Below are 19,195 nucleotides of genomic sequence, written 5' to 3'. Positions count from 1 at the left end.
TATTTTAGAACTATATTTGAATTTGAATAAAAATTTAAAAATATTTTGCTGTTTTAACTTGTAAACAATGCAATTTCGATGTTTTCATACATGTTTTGCATTGTTTATGTTATATTAATGTTATAAACAAATTCTATAGGCATTTCCTTGCCTTTTTTTAAAGAAAAACATCTAAAACTTTAAAATTTATCGTGCAAATTCCCTGTTTCATAATTTTCTTACTCATACCCATTAAAAACATGCATATACGTGAAAATTATCGTTTCTGCTGAAGCACCTGCATGAATTACACCCTACAAACTATATTTATATGATAATTTCATCACTACAAGTGAGATAATGATGATTTTTCTTTTTAGGCGCAAGAACCATTAACATCCGGAGGTACCGAATGCGTTTGAGGCCCCAGATGAACCAGCATCTCTAACCAAAAGATAATTAATTCAACTAATGATACGAAACGCGTCTGGTGTCAGCAAAATTGCGATGGAAACCGGAGGCAGCCAGGCGGACGAGCGCTCACTTAATCCAAAGATTCGTATTAGGTTGCTACAAATGTGTACATTTTTAAACTCTAAGTATATAGAATTAAGTCAAAGGTGAAGTAAGCTAATCTATTATCACTAAGCATACAACACATTACGAGAAGAAAGCTATGAAAGACATGAAGCAGCGACTTCATACGATGAGAATGAAACCGGAAAGCGAATAAGAAATAATATCTCGACGGAGTTTGGTCAAGTAGCGTGTCCATAACATGTGTGGAAGTGAATGTCACTTATGTCATAGTCTTAAGGATACTTGTAAGGTAATTAATTGTGTATATTGTATACAAACAGGATAAAAACAAGGCAACAATATTTAGTCATAGATTCAAGGCGCGCGGGCCACAATTTTCGTTCAATCGAATATAATTGAGTATAGTTACAATGAATTTATTACTTGATTCCGTTCCTAATCAGCCATAAATTGATTGATTGCGACCGCGCAATACGTAATGCTCAAATATTTAATTTTTACTGTATGTACATACTATTTATGAGATACGTTGTTGTCCAATGAATGAAACACGGCCAAGTCATGTCATTTAGCGAGAAATATTGCGCGCAGACATTCTGCAACTCTGTGATTTATTATTGATGGGGATTAATTGATGATATTCGTTGATTAATTTCACATTTGTTTACCTGTGTATATTTTGCAACTGTTTGTTTGTTACAATGATGATGATCAGTGCATCTCTTCAGTTCCAAGTCTTTTTTATTGCAATGTGTAAATTTTATTACAAATAAATATTGTCAAAGTATTTGTTATTGTTTTCATCAGCTGTTGAAACACACACAACTATGAATTTGGTATGAATTCTACTAATTATGCTTAAAATATGGCCGGGTTATGTATTTTATAGCATACATTTTAATTTTTAAGAGATGCGCATCGGAATTAGGCATAACACAATAATCATAGAAAGTAAAACATGAAATTGTCAAAATTTACCTTGTGTCACGCCGCAAATGATTGTTCCTAGCCTCAATCACCCACTGAACATCCAATTAACACTAAAATTTAACTTTAAATCTTGATATTTAATGAATAATTTTTAAAATAATGAGCACCGATCACCAACAAACGTTAACCGCCATAACGGTCTAATTTCTAACCTCTAAAAAAGTGCGGCAGCAACGATTGCCAACTTAATTTATCGCGATATTGCGTTGCCTACATTTTCTAAGCTTTTCAAACGTTTTGAAGCATGTCATAATCCTATTATGTCTAAAAAGTATTAAAACTAACACAATTTTAACTGATTCAATAAAGTTTAGAGTAGTTTAAGGTGTTGTTGCAGGTGCTCAGACTCTAGTGCTGAGCAACCTTCATACAAGCCTGGTTATTCAATAAACTACTCTACTGTATCGACTTCCTCACAAAGCAACTCAAAAACAGGAAATAATCCACCACTGAACAGAAAGATGGATTATCAATCTTCTGCATCATCATATTCCACTTCCAGAAGTAAGAAAAGCAGTATTAAAACAGGAAAATCCAGCATAAACAGGGAAAGAGTGGATTCTGCTACAATTGCTGAAAGATGCAGCTTTGCAATTGAAGGAAAAAACAATTTAGTTTCAGTCCAAGGACACAAGAAGCCATAAACTCAATTTTTTCTTATTTGTTTTCTATTAATTACAATACCTTATTGTTTTCATATCTTATGTTAGTTTACTATGTATTAAAAGTCAAACTGAAACATTTTTGGTATTAAATAAATTAAAATTTATGTTCGCAACATACCTATTAATATTTCTCAGTTTTTGTTTTCGTTTTGCTTCGTTCTTTATATGATACTGTACAAAACACTAGCCTAAGTGTTATTTTTACTGAATAGATGTAATTTGTATATTAATTTCTATACAACGCGGTCTCTATAGAAATTCATCATCATATGTGTAATGTTGAAGCCACCAGTGAGGCTAATGATGTAAAAAATGGCGAGCAGTGGAAGTGGCGCAAGGATTATTTGCGTCCGACGAAGAAAATGCAACGAACTGTAGCCTAGGAACGTGATATATACATAATATGAACAAGCGACGAGCCAGAATGTGTTTCCGAGGAAGCGGGATGCAAACCATTCATGACTTATCAATCCTAAAACAAGAAAAATGCATTTTTCAAAGGTTTTAGCTATTTTTGTGTAAAAAAAATTGGTAAATATTGATTAAAATCGCCCAGATAAACACTATCTTAATAAATATTTCACGTTCAATCAGATAATATGTGACTTACCATTATAAAAGAATAATTGACAAAAATGTAACAGAATTAAAGGTGGAAAGAATGCGTTTAGATGCACATCAAACGCATAGCCCCATTCCACATCTAAATCATTCGTATTGTGTCGAAAATACTTATTCAACACATACCTACAAACAAAATATGAATTATTTTGTTCCTTTCACTTGTTTTACAAAGAAAACTCACCAAAATATTGTGGCTATTATAATGCCAGCAAATATACAGTCCACAAAGATAACATACAGCAGAAAAACAATAAATTGTATAAATCCTAATCTTAAAACTAATGCAAAACCAATTGATGTCACTAAAACCATAAAATATGTAATATTACATCATATTTTGTGAAATTTAAACTTACCACACAGCCATGCAGCAAATAATACTAAAAATGCTGGATCATCTCTTGCAAACTGTGATTTTGAAGCTAAAATTATATAACAACACTTAATAACATTAAACATTGAAATAAATTTAATAGTAAACATACTTTTTCTGTACTGAAAATTTCTGTAAACTTTTTGTGGTGAAATAAGTAGATATAACATTTGCCAAAATGCAAACTCAAAGTCCATTTGATCAAACTTAAACATCCTTCTCATATACTTGTAACATTTCGTTGCTGCGGACATGCAATCTTTAGGGTGGTTTGCCGGCATTGGCAAGGAATTCCTCTTATTCATTTTTAATTTTCACAGCTATTTTCCAAGTTTGATTAAATTTCTCACCAGCATAACCTCTTAAAGTGAACAAATTATTATTTTATTCTAGATTGAAGACAATTAATACATCAAAACAGTCACAATTTAATATTGTATTGATATTACTTACTAAATGATGGGTGTATATTATTGTAGGGGTTGATTTATTGCTGTTTTTATTAAATTTTGTTCGATATAAACATGAAAACCAATAAAAATGTCTGAATATGACACACGTAATACACGTACAAATTTCACGAACTTTCACGATTACTGAACTCAAACATAATTTTAAATTTGTTTTATTAAAATATATAAGTCTTAGGCATATAATATTAATTATTTTGGATTTATTTTGTACCAAATTAGTTGTATTTTATATAAATTCATGTAGAAATTAAGAAAAGACGCAATTAATGTTTGTATTTTGATGCGCAACTTTGACAAGAAAACTTAACCGCACTTTTCGTTGACCTGCCAAAAACATATGACGCTATCTCAAATATGTAAACAATATGCATTGAATTGTTTTGATATATTGAATACAACATTCCCCAGTGAAAACTCGAATAAAATGGGCCCGGACGATGAAAGTATGAATCGCAAATCGTCGCAGAACAATGACGATCCCAGTGGAGGTGATAACAACAAATCATTTGACATTAATGAGACACCAGAGCTTGTAAGTCAAATAAATCCAGCAAATAAACTTCAATTACTAATTATTTGGTGTACTTTCTAGCAATTTCAACCCTGCTTTATGTGCAATGGTTTTTATGGACCTTGTTACGAGGATCCAATCTGTCCAATGTGCCACTCTTTTCTTCTCACAAACCCAAACATGACTGCACACAAAATCTACAAGACTTGTCTACCAGAGGAAAAAGATGATGAGGATTCAGGAAATGATGAACCAGTGGAAGATAATGACAGGAGTGAAAATTCTGGTAATGATTCACTAGTTGCCATGCAGGAAAATGTTGATGTTCCAGCTAAAGTTGTTGATATTGAGCAACTGCCACCAGAAGGTAAGACAAATCAGTAAAAACTTAAATAAAACAGTTATAAGCATGAAATAATTAATAAATATGTAATAATAAAGAGTGGTGAATTGATTTTTATCACTTTTATCAATAAAATCCATTAGATTTATAAAATAATGTAAAATTTTGCTTTTTTCGCAGTTATGATGCTCACATTGTCATACCTCGATGATTTATCAATGTGGGCTGCAGCTCTGGTAAACCCAAGATGGCGGGCCATCATTACAAGAAGAGTAACCACCCCTGATTACTGGAAGAACATGGTAACAACAAGATGGCCGCTGTTTGAGTTCTGTGCTGGCGCGCAGATTAAAGACTGGTTTGAAGTAATATTTCCCTCATATAAACTATTTCCACGATGTTAATGCTTAAATTTATGCTAGGTGTATTCATCTTTGACAAAAAGCAGCTGCTGCATTAAATGTCTGCGTCAGATTGCGCTTCACAAAGTAGAAAACGAAGATTACAACCACTGGCGACAGCGTCGGTTGTGCAACGAGTTGAAATCGTTGCGAATGGATCCGCCCGATGGCATCCAGGCGCATCCGATTGACAAACAGTATTGTCACTGGATAGCCAGTGTTCGTGGCCCGCAAGGAAGTCCGTACGAAGGCGGCATCTTCTTCCTCTATTTGTATATTTCACTGGATTATCCGATGATTCCGCCGGTGGTCAGGTTTATCACACGGATTTATCATCCGAACATTTCGAGGCACGGCGATATTGGCTTAGACTCCATTGGGAATAACTGGTCGTTGGCGTTGACCATCAGCAAGGTTTTGATTTCGATACAGAGTCTGCTTACTGATCCAGTTTGTGAGGTGAGTTTAAATATTTCGTTAAAAATCGTGTTATTTTTGCTTTTATTTGCTATTTTTAACGACAAAAGTAAATATATTGATGAAAAGGTTAATAATTTTGAAGTATATTTTGATACTCCAATTAAAATATGTATTTCACCACGAATTGGACGCATTTTTTGATTGTAACGAGTGATATTTGCGTTCATATGATATTTGAGCATGACATGATAGAGTAAATACACGAATTGTTTGATTTCGAGATTGCAATTGCAATATGCGCTAATATTTGTTATAAAATACATCGCTGAAGCACTCAATTCTATTAAATAATAAACTGATGAAAAATCAACGTTTTATATCAACAGTTTTATTGCTGCGCTTCGATTACCAAGTTTAGTGGGTTTTTGAAGTGCAAAAAACGCCAACCGAATGGATTTTTTGTGCTTTAATTGCGTTCACTTGCAATAATGCGATTTGAAATGCATTCAATGCGATATCAATGCGAACGCGGAATGCCTGTTTATCTTTCCGGGCACTTTGGTGTACGAGCGCACGGCGATTCAATTACCACGACGCGTATTCGTTATTGAAGCGGCGCGCTAATTATCCGTCGAGATGAGGGTAATAATGCGCCGCTCGCGCCCCGACTACCAACCTGAATGGCGCAATTAAAACGCACGTAATGAGCCGTATCACTGATGCTGATGTACACGCAAGAAAAACGCCACCAGAGGCAAAATTACGACTAATTGAATCTTTTTTCTTCTTCTCTCTCATTGCGTTTGAACGTTAATGTTTTAACTTTTAATTTGTGGTAATACACACACGCATACACAAGCAACAAAAGTAGTCGTTTGGCGCGTGAATACAATTTGAAGTTGTGAAACTTTTGAGTCCGGTGTCCGGCCTTTAACGCCGTCCATTAATATTCGACCCGTCGGCGATATTTTATTTCACGTCATTAGCCGCATGCTTGCACTTGCATTCAGGACCACCGCTCGCTTTTCCGCTTTACGGCGCGCGTATTTTTCAACGGCCGAGAGGGCACGGCTTGTTTTTTTCTTCGTTTTTGGCGCCTTTTTTCATGTCACAACTTTTCTTGTTGCGGCGCTAAAAAGTGCACTAGGTCGGAGTCGCAGTAATGTTGGAAAAAATAAGCCTCTCATCGACCCGAAGTGCAGAAAACCCGGCGGTGTAGGCAGGCAGGGGTTATTTATGTTGCATAATCAGGTAATTTAACATTCGGTGTTGCGTTGACTTACGGGTGCATAAAAAATAGGGAGCTATTCCTTCTTCTTAGGATTTACTTCAAATACGAGCGACATTTTGTAGTTTTGTTGGGTTTTTAAAACATTGCTTGTTTTTCGGTAAAATATTTTTTGTCTTTTCAAATTTTAATGATTTAAATATCTTATCTTATAGAGAATTTTTCGAGGATTCAGAATTTTCAATCCGTTCCTATCAATCTCTTTTAGTTTACGAGATATTCGCAATCGAAGAATATTCTCGAAAAATGAAAATGTCCACTTTTTAGGACTTTTAAATACGATTTCAGAACCTTTACACTCCGCATTTTTTGGTTAACCTTATAGAGAATTTTCCGAGGATTCGGATTTTTAAATCCGTTTCTTTATATAGCTTTTAGTTTATGAGACATTCGCAATTGCAAAAAAAAAAACGGAGAAAAAATTAAAAAATTCTCACTCAGAAATTTAGCACTTTTAGTCACGATTTTTGAACTTTTACTACAACAAATTTATATATGTTATTATTTTGTCTTATGAGGAATTTTCCATACTTTCATATTCTTTGATCCGTTGGCTGCTATCGCTTTTAGTTCACGAGATATTAGCAAAATTGGAGAAAAAAATGAAAAAATTAAAAAAAAATCCCAAATTAGCACCCTTAATCACGATTTCTGAACCTTTGTCCCACGAAATTTATAAGTGTTATTATTTTATCTCTTAAAGAATTTTTTTAACTTTCATATTCTTTGATTCGTAGATCTCTAGCCCTTTTAGTTTACGAGATATCCGCAACCGAAGATAAACTTACTTTAAAAAATTTGTATCAGCAGTCTAAAAGTCGCGAATACTAAATTTTCTCCGTTGGCAACAATCTTACACATTGTATGACATTGTAGACGTACATAAAACGATCAAAGTAAACAAATAAAAATGTCATTAATACTCGTGCGCAGACAGAAAGTGTCTCTTTAGTTCTGTAACTACGTTCCTATTCGCTACTTTGGTCTGCTCCTGTGATGCTTGAAATTAAAGCTCGTGCTCCGGTTGAAAACATTAAAATAACTTTGCAAGTTTTATGAGAAACCGACGCGATGAAGTGGAAACGCAAGTCGTCGCCTATTATTTTCTCACTTTCGCATTGGTAAATTTAAACAAGGCATTTTTAATATTTATAGCGCTGTTTTTAAGTGAAAATGTTGAACATTTCTGATGACATTCGCAAATTTTTCCTCATTGAAAACGCGCGCGTATGAAAGAAGTTCAACATTATGTAAATGCGGCAAATTGTTGAATAACTTAAGGCACTCCGCTCGCCACAAAGGATATTTAACTTTCGCCGGGAGTGTTTCTCATTATTTAGGGGCATTGCTTAAATGAGCGCCGGGGCCGGGTGGGCTTCTTGGTGTTTATGGCTGGCGGAAAGTTTATCTCGCGATAAGAAGTTGAGTTGTGCGTAATGGGAAGCAAATGCCGTGCGCGTCCGAAAAATGGTGCAAACTGCGCTCGAAGGTGATTCCCACCGGACGGGGCCCGGACTGCACCAGAGCGCACCCGCAATAAAGTTATATTTTATATCTAATTTCATCTTAAATACCCTGAAGTTTACGGGTTGGCGTTGGCTAAAGCCACCAGAGGGCGCAAATTGCTGGAAATTGGGTTGCCTATATCCACATAAGAAAATCATCAACTTTAGTTGCATGTTACTATATATCTTTATAGAAAAGGTCTACACCTACATCCTGTGTAGTCGGAAATGCAGTTACGAATGCAATCGCCGCCTACGCCGCCTCCGTCGAGTGCAATCGCAGGACAAATGTGCGCCAGCACATAAACTCCTTTTTGTGACTCCCCGAGTCCCCAAACAAGGAAGTTAGTGAATTATTTATATCTATGACGTCGCGATTTATAAGAGCATCTAGGCGCCCACTAAACTTTCACCTCAACACACAAAATAAACAACTAGAATTAATCATTTGTCGCGACGCTTAAAAATTGCGCGCCGGTGCCGTAGATAAAAGCAGAATATGACGGCGACCGCCATTGTTGTTGTGTGTGAATAAAAGTGGAAAAACTTTCGCACGTTTTCCTGTCAGCCATTATGTGCGGCCATAATTCGTCGCGCAGCGAGTTCGCTTTATGCCGCCGTCACGCGCACTCAATCAAACCTGGAGCGTCGTCGTCGTATAACAATTTTCGCGGACCGCGGAAAACTCTGGCGAGATTCTGTTGCCGTGCGGAAAAATCACAATTTGTGAAGAAAAGAAACGCTTGCTATTGAAAACAACTAATTAGAGCGAATCGAGTGGAAATTGATAACGATACAGCTTGTATTTTGTAAGAAAAATAGAAAAAAGTAAAAAATTATTTTTAAAAGAAGCTTTGGAGAAGATTTTTATGTTAAAAATCATTAAATTTCTTCACTTTGATCGATATAAAGTAGATAAAATAACAAATTAGCATGAATAGCACTTAAATACGTACAGCAAAGGCATCCATAATATAAATTGAGATAACTACATTCGAGAAACGTAATTAAATGAAGCATTAGCAAAAAAACCGAACGTGCAGCGAAATCTAGTTATGCATTTTCGCTCGCTGCAACCTTTGGCGAGTTTAAATTTTTAATGAGTATCATTCGCTGCGAATCGAAAACTACACGCAGCCGTCGTTGATATTCGCAGCAGCCGTGGATTTAGGTGTAATTCAATAAAAGTAGATAGCGCGGATACTACTGTTGCCAGTGTTGCTCAAAACATAACCAAACGTGTGCTGCACACAGAAGGCACGTATTCAGTTTTCACACATTAAAGGAATCATCACGCGGCGCATCACAAAAACACGAAAGCGGAAAAAATCTGCCGCCGAACAAACGCAGAAAGAAACACAAACACAAAGCTCGCGGCGCAAAACACAAAGTGAAAATAAACAATGAAGTGCACAAACGAACTGTGCGCGGGGTTGTGTGTGATGTGCGAAGCGAGGTGTACACGCAATGTGAAAAGGGCGTGGGTGTGGGTGTGAGTAAGTAGCTCTTTGGCTCACTCTGTGCTAATATCGATACCCTGGCGTAGCAAAAAGTTTCGGGTTCATACACAGTGGTTGCTTTTTAATGTAGTATTCTCATTCGCATTCCGGGAGCTCATTTTCGTGAGTAATATTGAATGAGCGCTTTTACGCTCCATATCAGCGGGATTATCCAGGATAATACTCCGTATAAGAATACCGTGTACGTGTACTTTTGTAACAACTTTGCTTTGTGTGGAGAATTAAAAGTGGTGTCAAATAGAAACGTGAAAAACGTGAAAAACGCCAATGTTGGAGATGCGGTATAAGTATCGAACATAGTGATTCGTATGTATTTTAAAAATAACATCATCGGCTTTAATGTTTCGAATGCAGATTGCTTTTGAATGCTAATCGAAAATATGCACGAAAAGTGAAACAAAATGCGCTGATGAGAACAAAGAATCGGCGGATAGTACCGCTGGCCTTTTATGGGCATGGGCCTCGACCCAGCGCGCCAGATATTATCGAATAATCACACCGAACCTTTGACGCGGCAAAATTAAAGCGACCTTTTCACTAGCGTAGTGCTCGTTATTTAAAATGCAATTTTCTATCCATGCGCCCGCCGCACAAAGCGTATACGCTTTTTTCCAGTATTCTCTCCACTCGCACAGCGCGCAATTTAACGATAGTTTTATTCGGGCGGCACTTTTTTCGGCGAGTAATGTCTCCAAGCGCTTAATTGTTACAACATTAAGGAAGGCGCGCACAACTCCTAGTTAAGTGGCCGCGCACGCTAAATGACGATTTTTCGAAAATTCACTGACGCTTAAATGACCTTTTCGTTTGCATAGCGAACAAAACCTACGCGATAAATATAATAGACTCTGCAGCGCGCTACTGCTGCCCGAAAACGGGGCAGAACAATAAAAGCGTATAAAGCACTTTTATGCCGTCGCCTGTAAAATGCAAAACGCTGCGCGCAAATGGGATCGCGAATCGGATAGGCAGCGTGGGTGGTGCGGGATAGTGCGACTCCGTCTCGCGAAATAAATAGTTTGCTTTATTTCGTCGCGCGTTTTATTTCATTCTCTGCCTGCGACACGATAAACTCCGCTATCTGCCGGTGGCTTTTTAAGCGAAAGAAGGATGCAGCGGTTATTAGGCGGAAAATAAATTTGCGGAATGCGAAAAATGCACGCTGTGGGAAGTGGAGAGCTTTTCTTAGTGCTTAGCGCGTTCCGGAAATGTGAAAAATTTTAAACTGCCTGCCATTTTTACCTTTTGTCTACATACGCCATCTACTAGCGAAAATAACAAGTATTTTTTGCGCTAGTGGAAAATTAATTCCGGATCAGCGTCATTGGCTAAAAATCCATCTCATCAAACTTCAACTCGGCCCCGCCGCAAAAGATTAAACATTCCGGTGCATGGCAGCGCGTAAAACGGATGCCCGTACAACAAAGTAATCGTTTAATACATCTTGGCTGGCGTCGCCGCCGCCACACTACTACTGCCAGCGCGTTTTACTCGCTTGTCGCCGGGCGCGTATACGAAAATTAATTACGCCCTTCTGCGTAAAACAAATTTCGTTAAGTTTGCTGCGAAATTTGCGCGCTATCGATCTATTTTGACAAAATATTAATTAATGAACAGCGGCGGGCGTCGGGCGCGCGCGCGGATCGCGAATAACTAATGAGTTCTTCACTTTGCTTGCGCGTTTTGCGTTTGACAAGGCGCGCACGATGATATCTCGTTTTATCGCTTCCTACACACCTGCATCGCATCGTTTCATCGCGTATTTATTGCGGTGTCGCGTTTGGCCGTTATTGCTTTTTCGTGTAATGCGCATTTTTTCGCCAGTGATGGTCATTAACCAGCTGCAGCCGAATCAAATTGCTCATTTTTCTCATTAATTCGATATTTGATGGTGTATCTCATCAATCAAACTAAAAATAAAAAAATATATAAAAAGTAATTTGTGCAACATTTTAGTTTCGTGATGTTATCGTATGCTAATCGATGACTTAGTTGACTCTTGCGGGGAAGACTAATGCGTTCGTATTTAGCGCGTTCGAGTGGTCTATCGTTACACTAAGTAACGCGATAGCTGGTGAGCCACTCCGCCGAGGATTAAGTTTTGTTCGTTGGTACTTCAAGCCGCAGCCGCCGCCTTCCACCTCTCACGACCGCATTCGATACGTATGCTAAACTAAACTATCTCGAGTTGAGTATTCCGTGTATATACATTCGCATTCGTATCTCTTGTGCGATAGTTGTTAATCTGCAATGCCAAGCAGCGCAAGCCTTGAACTCGGACGGCGGAAAACTCGATGAACTCGATGAACTTGTTTTGTTGACTTCGGATTTCAAATATTTTCCGCTCGGTTTGCTTCGATTTGCGATAAGTGAGACAACTGCTATGATTAAATTGCAAAAAATCTTCTATGCTATAGTATAGCAGAAAACGAAGATTAGTTTTCATTCAATTGGAAAGTTTTTTTTTCTAGTTCTTGTTGTGTCTGGATGTAGGAATGTTTCATTTTGTCGATAAGATGCAGGAAATGAAAAGCAATAAGATACGAGCTGATTCTTATTAAGATATTTACGAAATGTATTACTGCGCATGCGCGTAGGTATATGACACATGTGGGCGGAGCAAAATGAACAAAACTGCATTAAAATAAGTTGTTTTTTGAATTTTGAACATGTTTATATAATTTTTTAGATTTTTGTTGTTTGTGAATGTCAAAAGCAGCTCCGTAGCTTTCTTTTGATAAATTCAAATTTCCGGGAAAAAAGATTAGATCAACGCGCGTAGGGACGCTGTATATGCGAAAAATTACGAATACTGAGCCACCGGATATTGAGTTGAAGGCTTTTATTGCGTGGACATAGAAATCAACATTGGAATCAATTTTTTCGTTCTCCACGCCAGAAAAAGTTAAAATTTACCGACTTTTTACGCAAACTATTTTGTAAACTAGATTAACACTCTTCTAGAATATCCTCTGCAGGAGTATTAAATAACCGATGATATTCTGACACCTGAAACTTTCACTGTAGCCGAAAACGAATCACAAACGAAAACAAAACTTTTCTTCGTTCTATTCTTGTATGAATTTTGATATTTCCGCTTCTGTTTCCTCCCTAATGGAATGGAAGAAAAACCGAAGGGGAAACTGCGATTAAATACGTGTTTATTGTTTGTGTTTCCGTATACGTTACGGGAGAACCGCAACAATCGTTCCGTAACGCGCGATATTTTTAGTCGGCAGCGCGGACGAAGTAGGCATCGATTAGCTGGTTACACAATGCGTTATTTGTTCGTTAATGGAGTGCTAATTAGTGCCGAGAGTGGGAAGGTCGCGGCCGAGACGTGCGCGCGCGAGGCCTTTTCTTAATCGATCGATCTAAAATTGAACCTGTGTGTGTGGTAGTGATGGTAATTTTCAAAGTGGCCAAAAATTGACCAGAAAGCCGATTTGGATATTTAGATATTACGATATTGTAGGAAAAACGAATCAGGAAAAACGAAGGAAATAAATTGGAAAGGAAAAAAATTACAAAAAGTGCTAGTTATTAGGAAACACACAAAAAACACCATACAATTATGGTAATAATAGTACACAAGGTGCTTACTGCGCATGCGCGAGTTTAAACTACGCGCACTCATTGGTCACACTCTGCTTAGTTGTCGCATGTATAGGCGGAGCATAACTACCATACAATTTCGTTTTCTAAGGCTATTTGCAAAAATGTTGATAATCCGATAGTGATAAAATGTAATTAGAATAAAAGCACTATTCCTACATATAATTACGATAAGATTTCCCCAGAAATAAACTAAAAGGAAATTAGCACACAATAAAAGAAAAATGTTCAATTAATTAGCTTCCATTCTGGACGTTTCCGCGTTATTTCGGCAAAGTGTGATTGCAACACTTGTAATTTTCATATCGCCGGCTGAGATAAAGGGGTAGGCAGCAGGTAAGTAAGGTAAGTAACCCAGGCTGGCGAAACTCGTTAAACGAAGGAAATTTCGGACGTAATCGCGTGATTTACGACCTGTTTTTGCGCTATCGCATACTTATTCCTTCTTATACTTATTTCACCGGCGTGAACGGCGGCGGAAAAAATAACGCGCACAACGAAAAGCGCAGTTGCACCCCACGTGCACTTCCAAGATGATAAATGACATTGTCTCGTTTGCGTGCGGATGAAATACAAATGAAATGTGACACTGGAAAAACTATCTGTTTTCTCTGTAGAACTTGAATTTTACTTATGAGGATTAATCCTCCACGCGACAAATTTACGACGTCGTCAGCTTGGGGCAGCTTCCGCTCATTTTCCACCGCGTTGATATTATCAACTTTCCACATTCGCACAACGCTGGAAATTGACGTTGTAAGATGTACGAGATGGAAATTTCGAAAATGGTTCCGCGAAGGGTTCCGCTTAAAGTTTTAAGCGCCGAGTTATCATTATCTTACCATGCGAAGCATGGCCAGACGTTTAAATGTACGTAAAACCGTCGGCCATATGCTGCGTCATTAGATACGCAGTGGTGAGAGGCTTTAATGATGGCGAAATTCGAAATTTACACGATACTAGTTTATAATTGCGTTCGTTACTTTTCGTACGCACGCGCAAAATATTTATTGACGACGACTGGCAGCGCGAGGAGAGGATTTGTGCACATTTTGCGCGCGCGAATTTATCGCGGCGTGTTGTTCAATCAATGACTCGCACAGCTCGGACAAAAGAAACGCTTACGCCGGCGAAAAGCGTGCACATTATGTAGACGCGCGATGGAGTGGAGGTTTTAAGTAGGACGAGCTAGGATGTGCTAACTGGTAACACGTACTTTGCGTCGGCTCTCTTACGCTCGTTTGAATATTACTTTTTTATTAGCTTTCTTCGTGCTTGGTACTTACTTTGCGCTTGATTTTCTTCACTCAAACTTTGGAAATTGTTATATTAATTTAATTTTAGCAAATTTTAGGTTTTATTAGTCGCGCATGCGCTGTAATCAAAGGGGCGGAGCATAAATTACATTTTTGGCGATAAAAAACGTAATTTTTGCTTAATTATTTTTTTTCAACGAATTTCTTTGTTTTATGTTTCCAGGTCTTTATAGAACCGAAAATTGGTGAAATTTATAGTCATTTTATGTTGTACTAGTCGCGCATGCGCAGTAATAAAGGGGGAGGAGCTTAAAATACATTTTTTGATATAAAAAACTTAATTTCTGCTTAAATAATTTTCTTTAGACGAATTTTTTTATTTTTTGTTTGCATATCTCCAAATTGGCTAAATTTATTGTCATTTTATGTGTTATTAATCGCGCATGCGCAGTAATGAAAGGGGAGGAGCACAAATTACGTATTTTGAAATAAAAAACTTAATTTTTGCTAAATAAATTTTTTTTCAACGAATATTTTTGTTTTCTTATTTGCAGATCTATATAGAACCGAAAATTTGTGAAATTTATAGTCAGTTTATGTTTTATTAGTCGCGCATGCGCAGTAATCAAAGGGGAGGAGCATAAATTACATTTTCTGCAATAAATAACGTAATTTTTGCTTAAATAATTTTCTTTCAACGAATATTTCTGTTTTTCTGCTTGCAGGTCTGTATGGAACCGAAAATTGGTGAAATTTATGCGACTGACCGATTGCGCTACGACGACACAGCGCGCAAGTGGACGTGGCGCTATGCGATGACTCAACTACTTCCCCATTAATCTTCCTTTCCTCCTGATTGTCCAAGTCTCCGCGTGGAGATTTGCTGATTTGTTGATTCGATTTGTAATAAAGCGCCGTCTTGTCACGATAAGGTCCGAACACGTCGATTTTTATTGCCGCCTTTCAATTGTGGACCGTTGCCCGCATATATTTAGATTTTTGATAGGCATAACGATGGGATCAGAGGTGGTATTGTTTGTCTTTTTTATATTTGCACTGGGCAAACAGATTTTATTATGTTACGGTTATCTGTCGCCGGCACTCCTCGCGCGCGCACACATCCCCTTTGAGTCTTCGGCACTTTGGCAGGAAGCAACAGGTTCGTTTAGCATACACATACAAAAGTCCTGCGATGGGAATCCATGGATTCACCTTTAGACAATTGAAAAACAAAAAATATTTTTCTTTTAATCCAGTTTGAATTTAGATCTTAATATTAATTTTAATATTGAAATTAATTGTTTATTTATTTTATAACTTTTAGGTTTGTTTATTTTAATTACTATTGTTGATGTTATAACATCAACAAAATAGTTAGCAAAGAAGGTGAAATCTTTTTGACGCGTGGCGCCCTCCCGAGCATCACTGCATCCTGGTGGCGGTTCTCCTTCGCGCACTCGCCGCCCCCGCGTTCTCCACCACCAAGCAGCGCGAGCTCGCGCGTCCTTCAGTACGGCGCAACGTCGCTACCGTGGCGGTCGTCCTGCTGAACCATCAACCCCCTCATTACGCAGACTCGTGTTGTCGCGTACTCGCGCGCTATGCACCCCGCCAACTTAACGAAACTTTCATTAACATTAAAATTAACCTGTGTTCACCAACAATAAACAAGCAAAAAAAAAATGAAGTGTCCCCAAGTGTTCCTGTTGATGTTTCTGTTATTATTAGTGAACGGTGAACAAATTCGTCATGAGCGATCACGGGCTCGATTATTACGAGCCGGACGGCATGAGGAACAGTTGAAATTAATTAAGGAAGATACCAGTGATGATGACGCTGAGCCCACGATGGTTTACGAACCCTTGTCGACAACTTATGATTATACTTCAGTTATGTTAGACCAGGGTGTCAAGGAAACTGAAAAGGATTCCAACAAGGCGTATCATTTCAGTACCCGCGTGAAACCCACCCCTGAAGACGAGAAAGAACCTCCCAAGAAAAATGTCACAGAAAGTCACGAAGGGACTAATCGTAGAATTACGGTAGATGGTAACTTTACTCAACCCGCGACGAAAATGAACAACACTTGGTCACTGGACAAAAGTGTCCTGTATATGGGCGATCGTGCGCTGCATCATAAACAGCCCTCGACACGCAAACCCCTAATAAGAGACAACAACCAGAACCTGGCCTTGAATGACGCTGGCCAACAAGACCCAAACGAAGATCAGTCCCAGGAACCTCAAGAACCACAGATCCCTGATTCCTACATAGACACAGAAAAGGATTTCGATGCGGATATTGATGAAGAAACTGTAATATCCTTCACGGAAGGTCCAAGATCTGGGCATGTGGATATTGTGACCAGATTTTTGAGAATTGTCGAATCACAGCATTTGCTTGGGGAAAATTGTACAGCTGGAACGGATTTGAATCTGGGTGAGGGTGTCGTGGATCGGTACGCGCAGGAACGCTTCCGGATGGAGGCGGACTTGGCGGTCAACCGGGCCAATATGCTAACCCGCCTGTGGAAGTACGCCGATCCCAATGTGGTACTCTCCGAGTATCTCCTGCATGCGTCCGTTTTTTCAATGGTCGAATTTGACGATGATATTTTCGCCGCTGGCAATTGCTACGATCAGTACCAGTACAAGGACTACTGGCTCTTCTGCCCCTACGCTTACCGCCTGCCCGAGGGGGCGATTCTCGTGAAGGATCTCGCCGTCGAGTACAAGTATCTGAGCAACACTTCCGAGTGGTTCTACATCGCGCGCAAGAATGCCGAGAATGTTATCAGGCAGTACAAGCAATTCAGTCGAGGTGAGTGTGGATATTTTTACACAAACCGGAAACTTTTTTGTTTTTGAAAAATTTTGTTTAAATTTGTTGACTTGACAATCCGTGGAAAAGGGTTCGTAGACAGGTTGATGTTCGTTTGGATCTCGAAGGGTATACACCAGACGCATTTCGTCCGGTCCACAGCGCCGAACGGAAGTGACGCCGAGAAGAGGCGATAAGCAAACGGCGGGCGGGAATAGGAAAATAGCCCGACGAAATCTATGACGCGGAAAATATGCGTATGAGTTTCCAGCGCGGCGTGAAAATTGTTCTTTACAGCTGTAGTAGTACTCGCAGACCCTAAAAGGGTTCACGGACTCACATTTATCCTCGCAGGTCGTGAAAGAAGTGAAAGGCGAAAGTGAAAACACTGATTCTGCAGACTATGATATATTGGATGAAGTGTTGGACATTTTTAGATAAGCGTAAAAGAAAAAACACACAGTTTCAATTTCTTTGGATCCCTTGACAACTAACTCCTCGTATAATTCTGTAATTGACTCCGGGCGGATGGCACCGATCCGCTACTCCCTCGGCGGGCCGCGCACCGAGTAACGAAAATAAAGCTCTCCATAAAGTCCGGCCAACATTCATTGTAATTAAATCAGATATACCTCTCCTCTCGGCAACTTCCGAGGCAGCCGCTCGCCACCAGCCACCACTGACGCCCGCACACAACCCTTCAGCTCGTTACCGTTTCGCTGGGTACTTTCAGTTCGAGAGTCGGGCGTCGAGAGTGAAGATACAGTTAAACACATCAGCGTGTGCAGTCGAGAGAGGAGAGCGCGCGCTGCGGGAGCCGGCAGGGCCAAATTAAGTTAATGAACGAGGAGCGAACGGATTCGACAAACAAATGTTAAATGGTAACCTCGAACCGTCATAAACGTGCTGCAGAGTGCAGAGTTTCACATTTGCACAAATTTTCCAGAGCCACTTCAACAGGTTCATACCTGTGGTAACACCGCTTGAGAAACTGAAACTTTAATTAACTTAGGTGCTTTTTACGAGGGCGAATTTAAAATTGTCTCCCGTGTTGACAGGATATTTATTTGTCATCTCCTGCGGGCGAGCGTATGCAAACAAACATAAAATGCGAATATCCTGAAATTGCCGCGTTACGCGACGGGAGTTTAGCGCCAGGTAGAAATAGTGAGTACACACGCTTCACGACGTCATAAATTTCCATGCATGACAAAATTTAAATCTAAAAAAATAAAATCTTGCGCAGAAAACGCGAAATTTTGTAATCTTCGCAGTAAAATGAAATTATTTTCATATTTTTAAAGGTTTCTTTACCAGTAAATGACGTTTCTATAAACGTGGAATTAAATGCTTTTAACAGGTATTAGCTAATAGCGAAAATTTAACAAATTTTACTTTAATTTAAAAAATCTTTACTCGGAAAGCAAGCAATTGTCAACCATGTGGATTTCCATGCAAACCGTCACGGCGAATTAATCCCGAAGCACTTTCGCCGCGCGCGCGTTTTAATGCGCCTTTTATTCTGCGTGTTTTTATTTTTTTCCGCGCGATTATGGCCGCCACGCGTAGCGCACATCATTTTCGTTTTTTCATTTTATTTATTCTACGCGACACGCACAGCAATGTTACGTATGCAAATGCCGTTCAAAGTGCGCCTGCCAAATTGAGCCGTAATTTATGACGGCACGTGCAATTTTCATTTTTGTCGGAATTAACCAAAAACCAGCCGCAAACACGCGCCTAATTACACTTGTAAAACACTCATTAAATTAATAAAGAAATGTTTTTCGTTGCCTCGGTTGAGGTTGTGTTGTTAAAATCGCAGGCAACCCAACAATCATCTACATAACCGAGCAAATGGGTGAGTTATAC

At 38.8% G+C, this 19,195-nt stretch overlaps 4 protein-coding genes and 1 long non-coding RNA gene across 7 annotated transcripts in view; 3 read left to right on the top strand and 2 right to left on the bottom strand.

Moving 5' to 3' along the window:
• The window catches only part of LOC135796889 (very low-density lipoprotein receptor-like), a 40,499-nt gene extending 39,193 nt beyond the window's left edge, over positions 1-1,306 (top strand). For all 3 annotated transcript variants that reach the window (XM_065308994.1, XM_065308995.1, XM_065308996.1), the window contains one exon: positions 360-1,306. In XM_065308994.1, the coding sequence (XP_065165066.1) occupies positions 360-401 (42 nt within the window). In that variant the 3' untranslated portion in view covers positions 402-1,306. The remainder of the gene's footprint in view (positions 1-359) is intronic.
• Positions 1-1,986, bottom strand: part of LOC135796903 (uncharacterized) — a 35,872-nt gene extending 33,886 nt beyond the window's left edge. The window contains exon 1 of the long non-coding RNA XR_010549415.1: positions 1,498-1,986. This is a non-coding gene — a long non-coding RNA (uncharacterized lncRNA). The remainder of the gene's footprint in view (positions 1-1,497) is intronic.
• Positions 1,987-2,150: 164 nt separating this feature from the next.
• Positions 2,151-3,834, bottom strand: Unc50 (Unc50 RNA binding protein). The gene is made up of 6 exons (XM_065309008.1): positions 3,625-3,834; positions 3,284-3,532; positions 3,155-3,220; positions 2,980-3,100; positions 2,785-2,921; positions 2,151-2,646 (listed from the first exon to the last, which is right to left on the bottom strand). Exons 2-6 carry the CDS (start codon positions 3,474-3,476, stop codon positions 2,408-2,410), a joined length of 756 nt encoding a protein of 251 aa, XP_065165080.1. The 5' UTR covers positions 3,477-3,532; positions 3,625-3,834; the 3' UTR covers positions 2,151-2,407.
• Positions 3,835-3,846: 12 nt separating this feature from the next.
• LOC135796891 (uncharacterized) lies at positions 3,847-15,442 on the top strand. The gene is made up of 5 exons (XM_065308998.1): positions 3,847-4,176; positions 4,237-4,522; positions 4,679-4,863; positions 4,921-5,358; positions 15,229-15,442. The coding sequence occupies exons 1-5, from the start codon at positions 3,982-3,984 to the stop codon at positions 15,340-15,342; spliced, it is 1,218 nt and encodes a 405-aa protein (XP_065165070.1). The 5' UTR covers positions 3,847-3,981; the 3' UTR covers positions 15,343-15,442.
• Positions 15,443-15,549: 107 nt separating this feature from the next.
• LOC135796888 (metabotropic glycine receptor) overlaps positions 15,550-19,195 on the top strand; it is a 66,730-nt gene continuing 63,084 nt past the window's right edge. The window contains exon 1 of the mRNA XM_065308993.1: positions 15,550-17,323. Coding sequence (XP_065165065.1) covers positions 16,186-17,323 — 1,138 coding nt within the window. The 5' untranslated portion in view covers positions 15,550-16,185. The remainder of the gene's footprint in view (positions 17,324-19,195) is intronic.

The sequence above is a fragment of the Atheta coriaria genome, unplaced genomic scaffold (assembly GCF_025399875.1).
Source record: "Atheta coriaria isolate IRGN ID8LTWV9N9 unplaced genomic scaffold, Caltech_Dcor_3.1 hic_scaffold_8_pilon, whole genome shotgun sequence".
In the NCBI taxonomy this organism is placed as follows: Eukaryota; Metazoa; Arthropoda; class Insecta; order Coleoptera; family Staphylinidae; genus Dalotia; species Dalotia coriaria.
Note: the sequence above shows the minus strand (reverse complement) of the source record. Positions and strands in the feature narration are given on the sequence as shown.

What these genes read in the sequence shown, in the direction of transcription:
- Unc50 (XM_065309008.1), bottom strand. Translation starts at nt 3,476, where the DNA reads ATGAATAAGAGGAATTCCTTGCCAATGCCGGCAAACCACCCTAAAGAT. An exon ending in AAATTTTCAGTACAGAAAAA is followed by an intron (nt 3,221 to 3,283) that starts GTATGTTTACTA and finishes ATATAATTTTAG; the next exon opens with CTTCAAAATCACAGTTTGCA. An exon ending in ATAATAGCCACAATATTTTG is followed by an intron (nt 2,922 to 2,979) that starts GTGAGTTTTCTT and finishes TTTTGTTTGTAG; the next exon opens with GTATGTGTTGAATAAGTATT.
- LOC135796891 (XM_065308998.1), top strand. Translation starts at nt 3,982, where the DNA reads ATGACGCTATCTCAAATATGTAAACAATATGCATTGAATTGTTTTGAT. An exon ending in TGAGCAACTGCCACCAGAAG is followed by an intron (nt 4,523 to 4,678) that starts GTAAGACAAATC and finishes CTTTTTTCGCAG; the next exon opens with TTATGATGCTCACATTGTCA. An exon ending in AGATTAAAGACTGGTTTGAA is followed by an intron (nt 4,864 to 4,920) that starts GTAATATTTCCC and finishes AATTTATGCTAG; the next exon opens with GTGTATTCATCTTTGACAAA.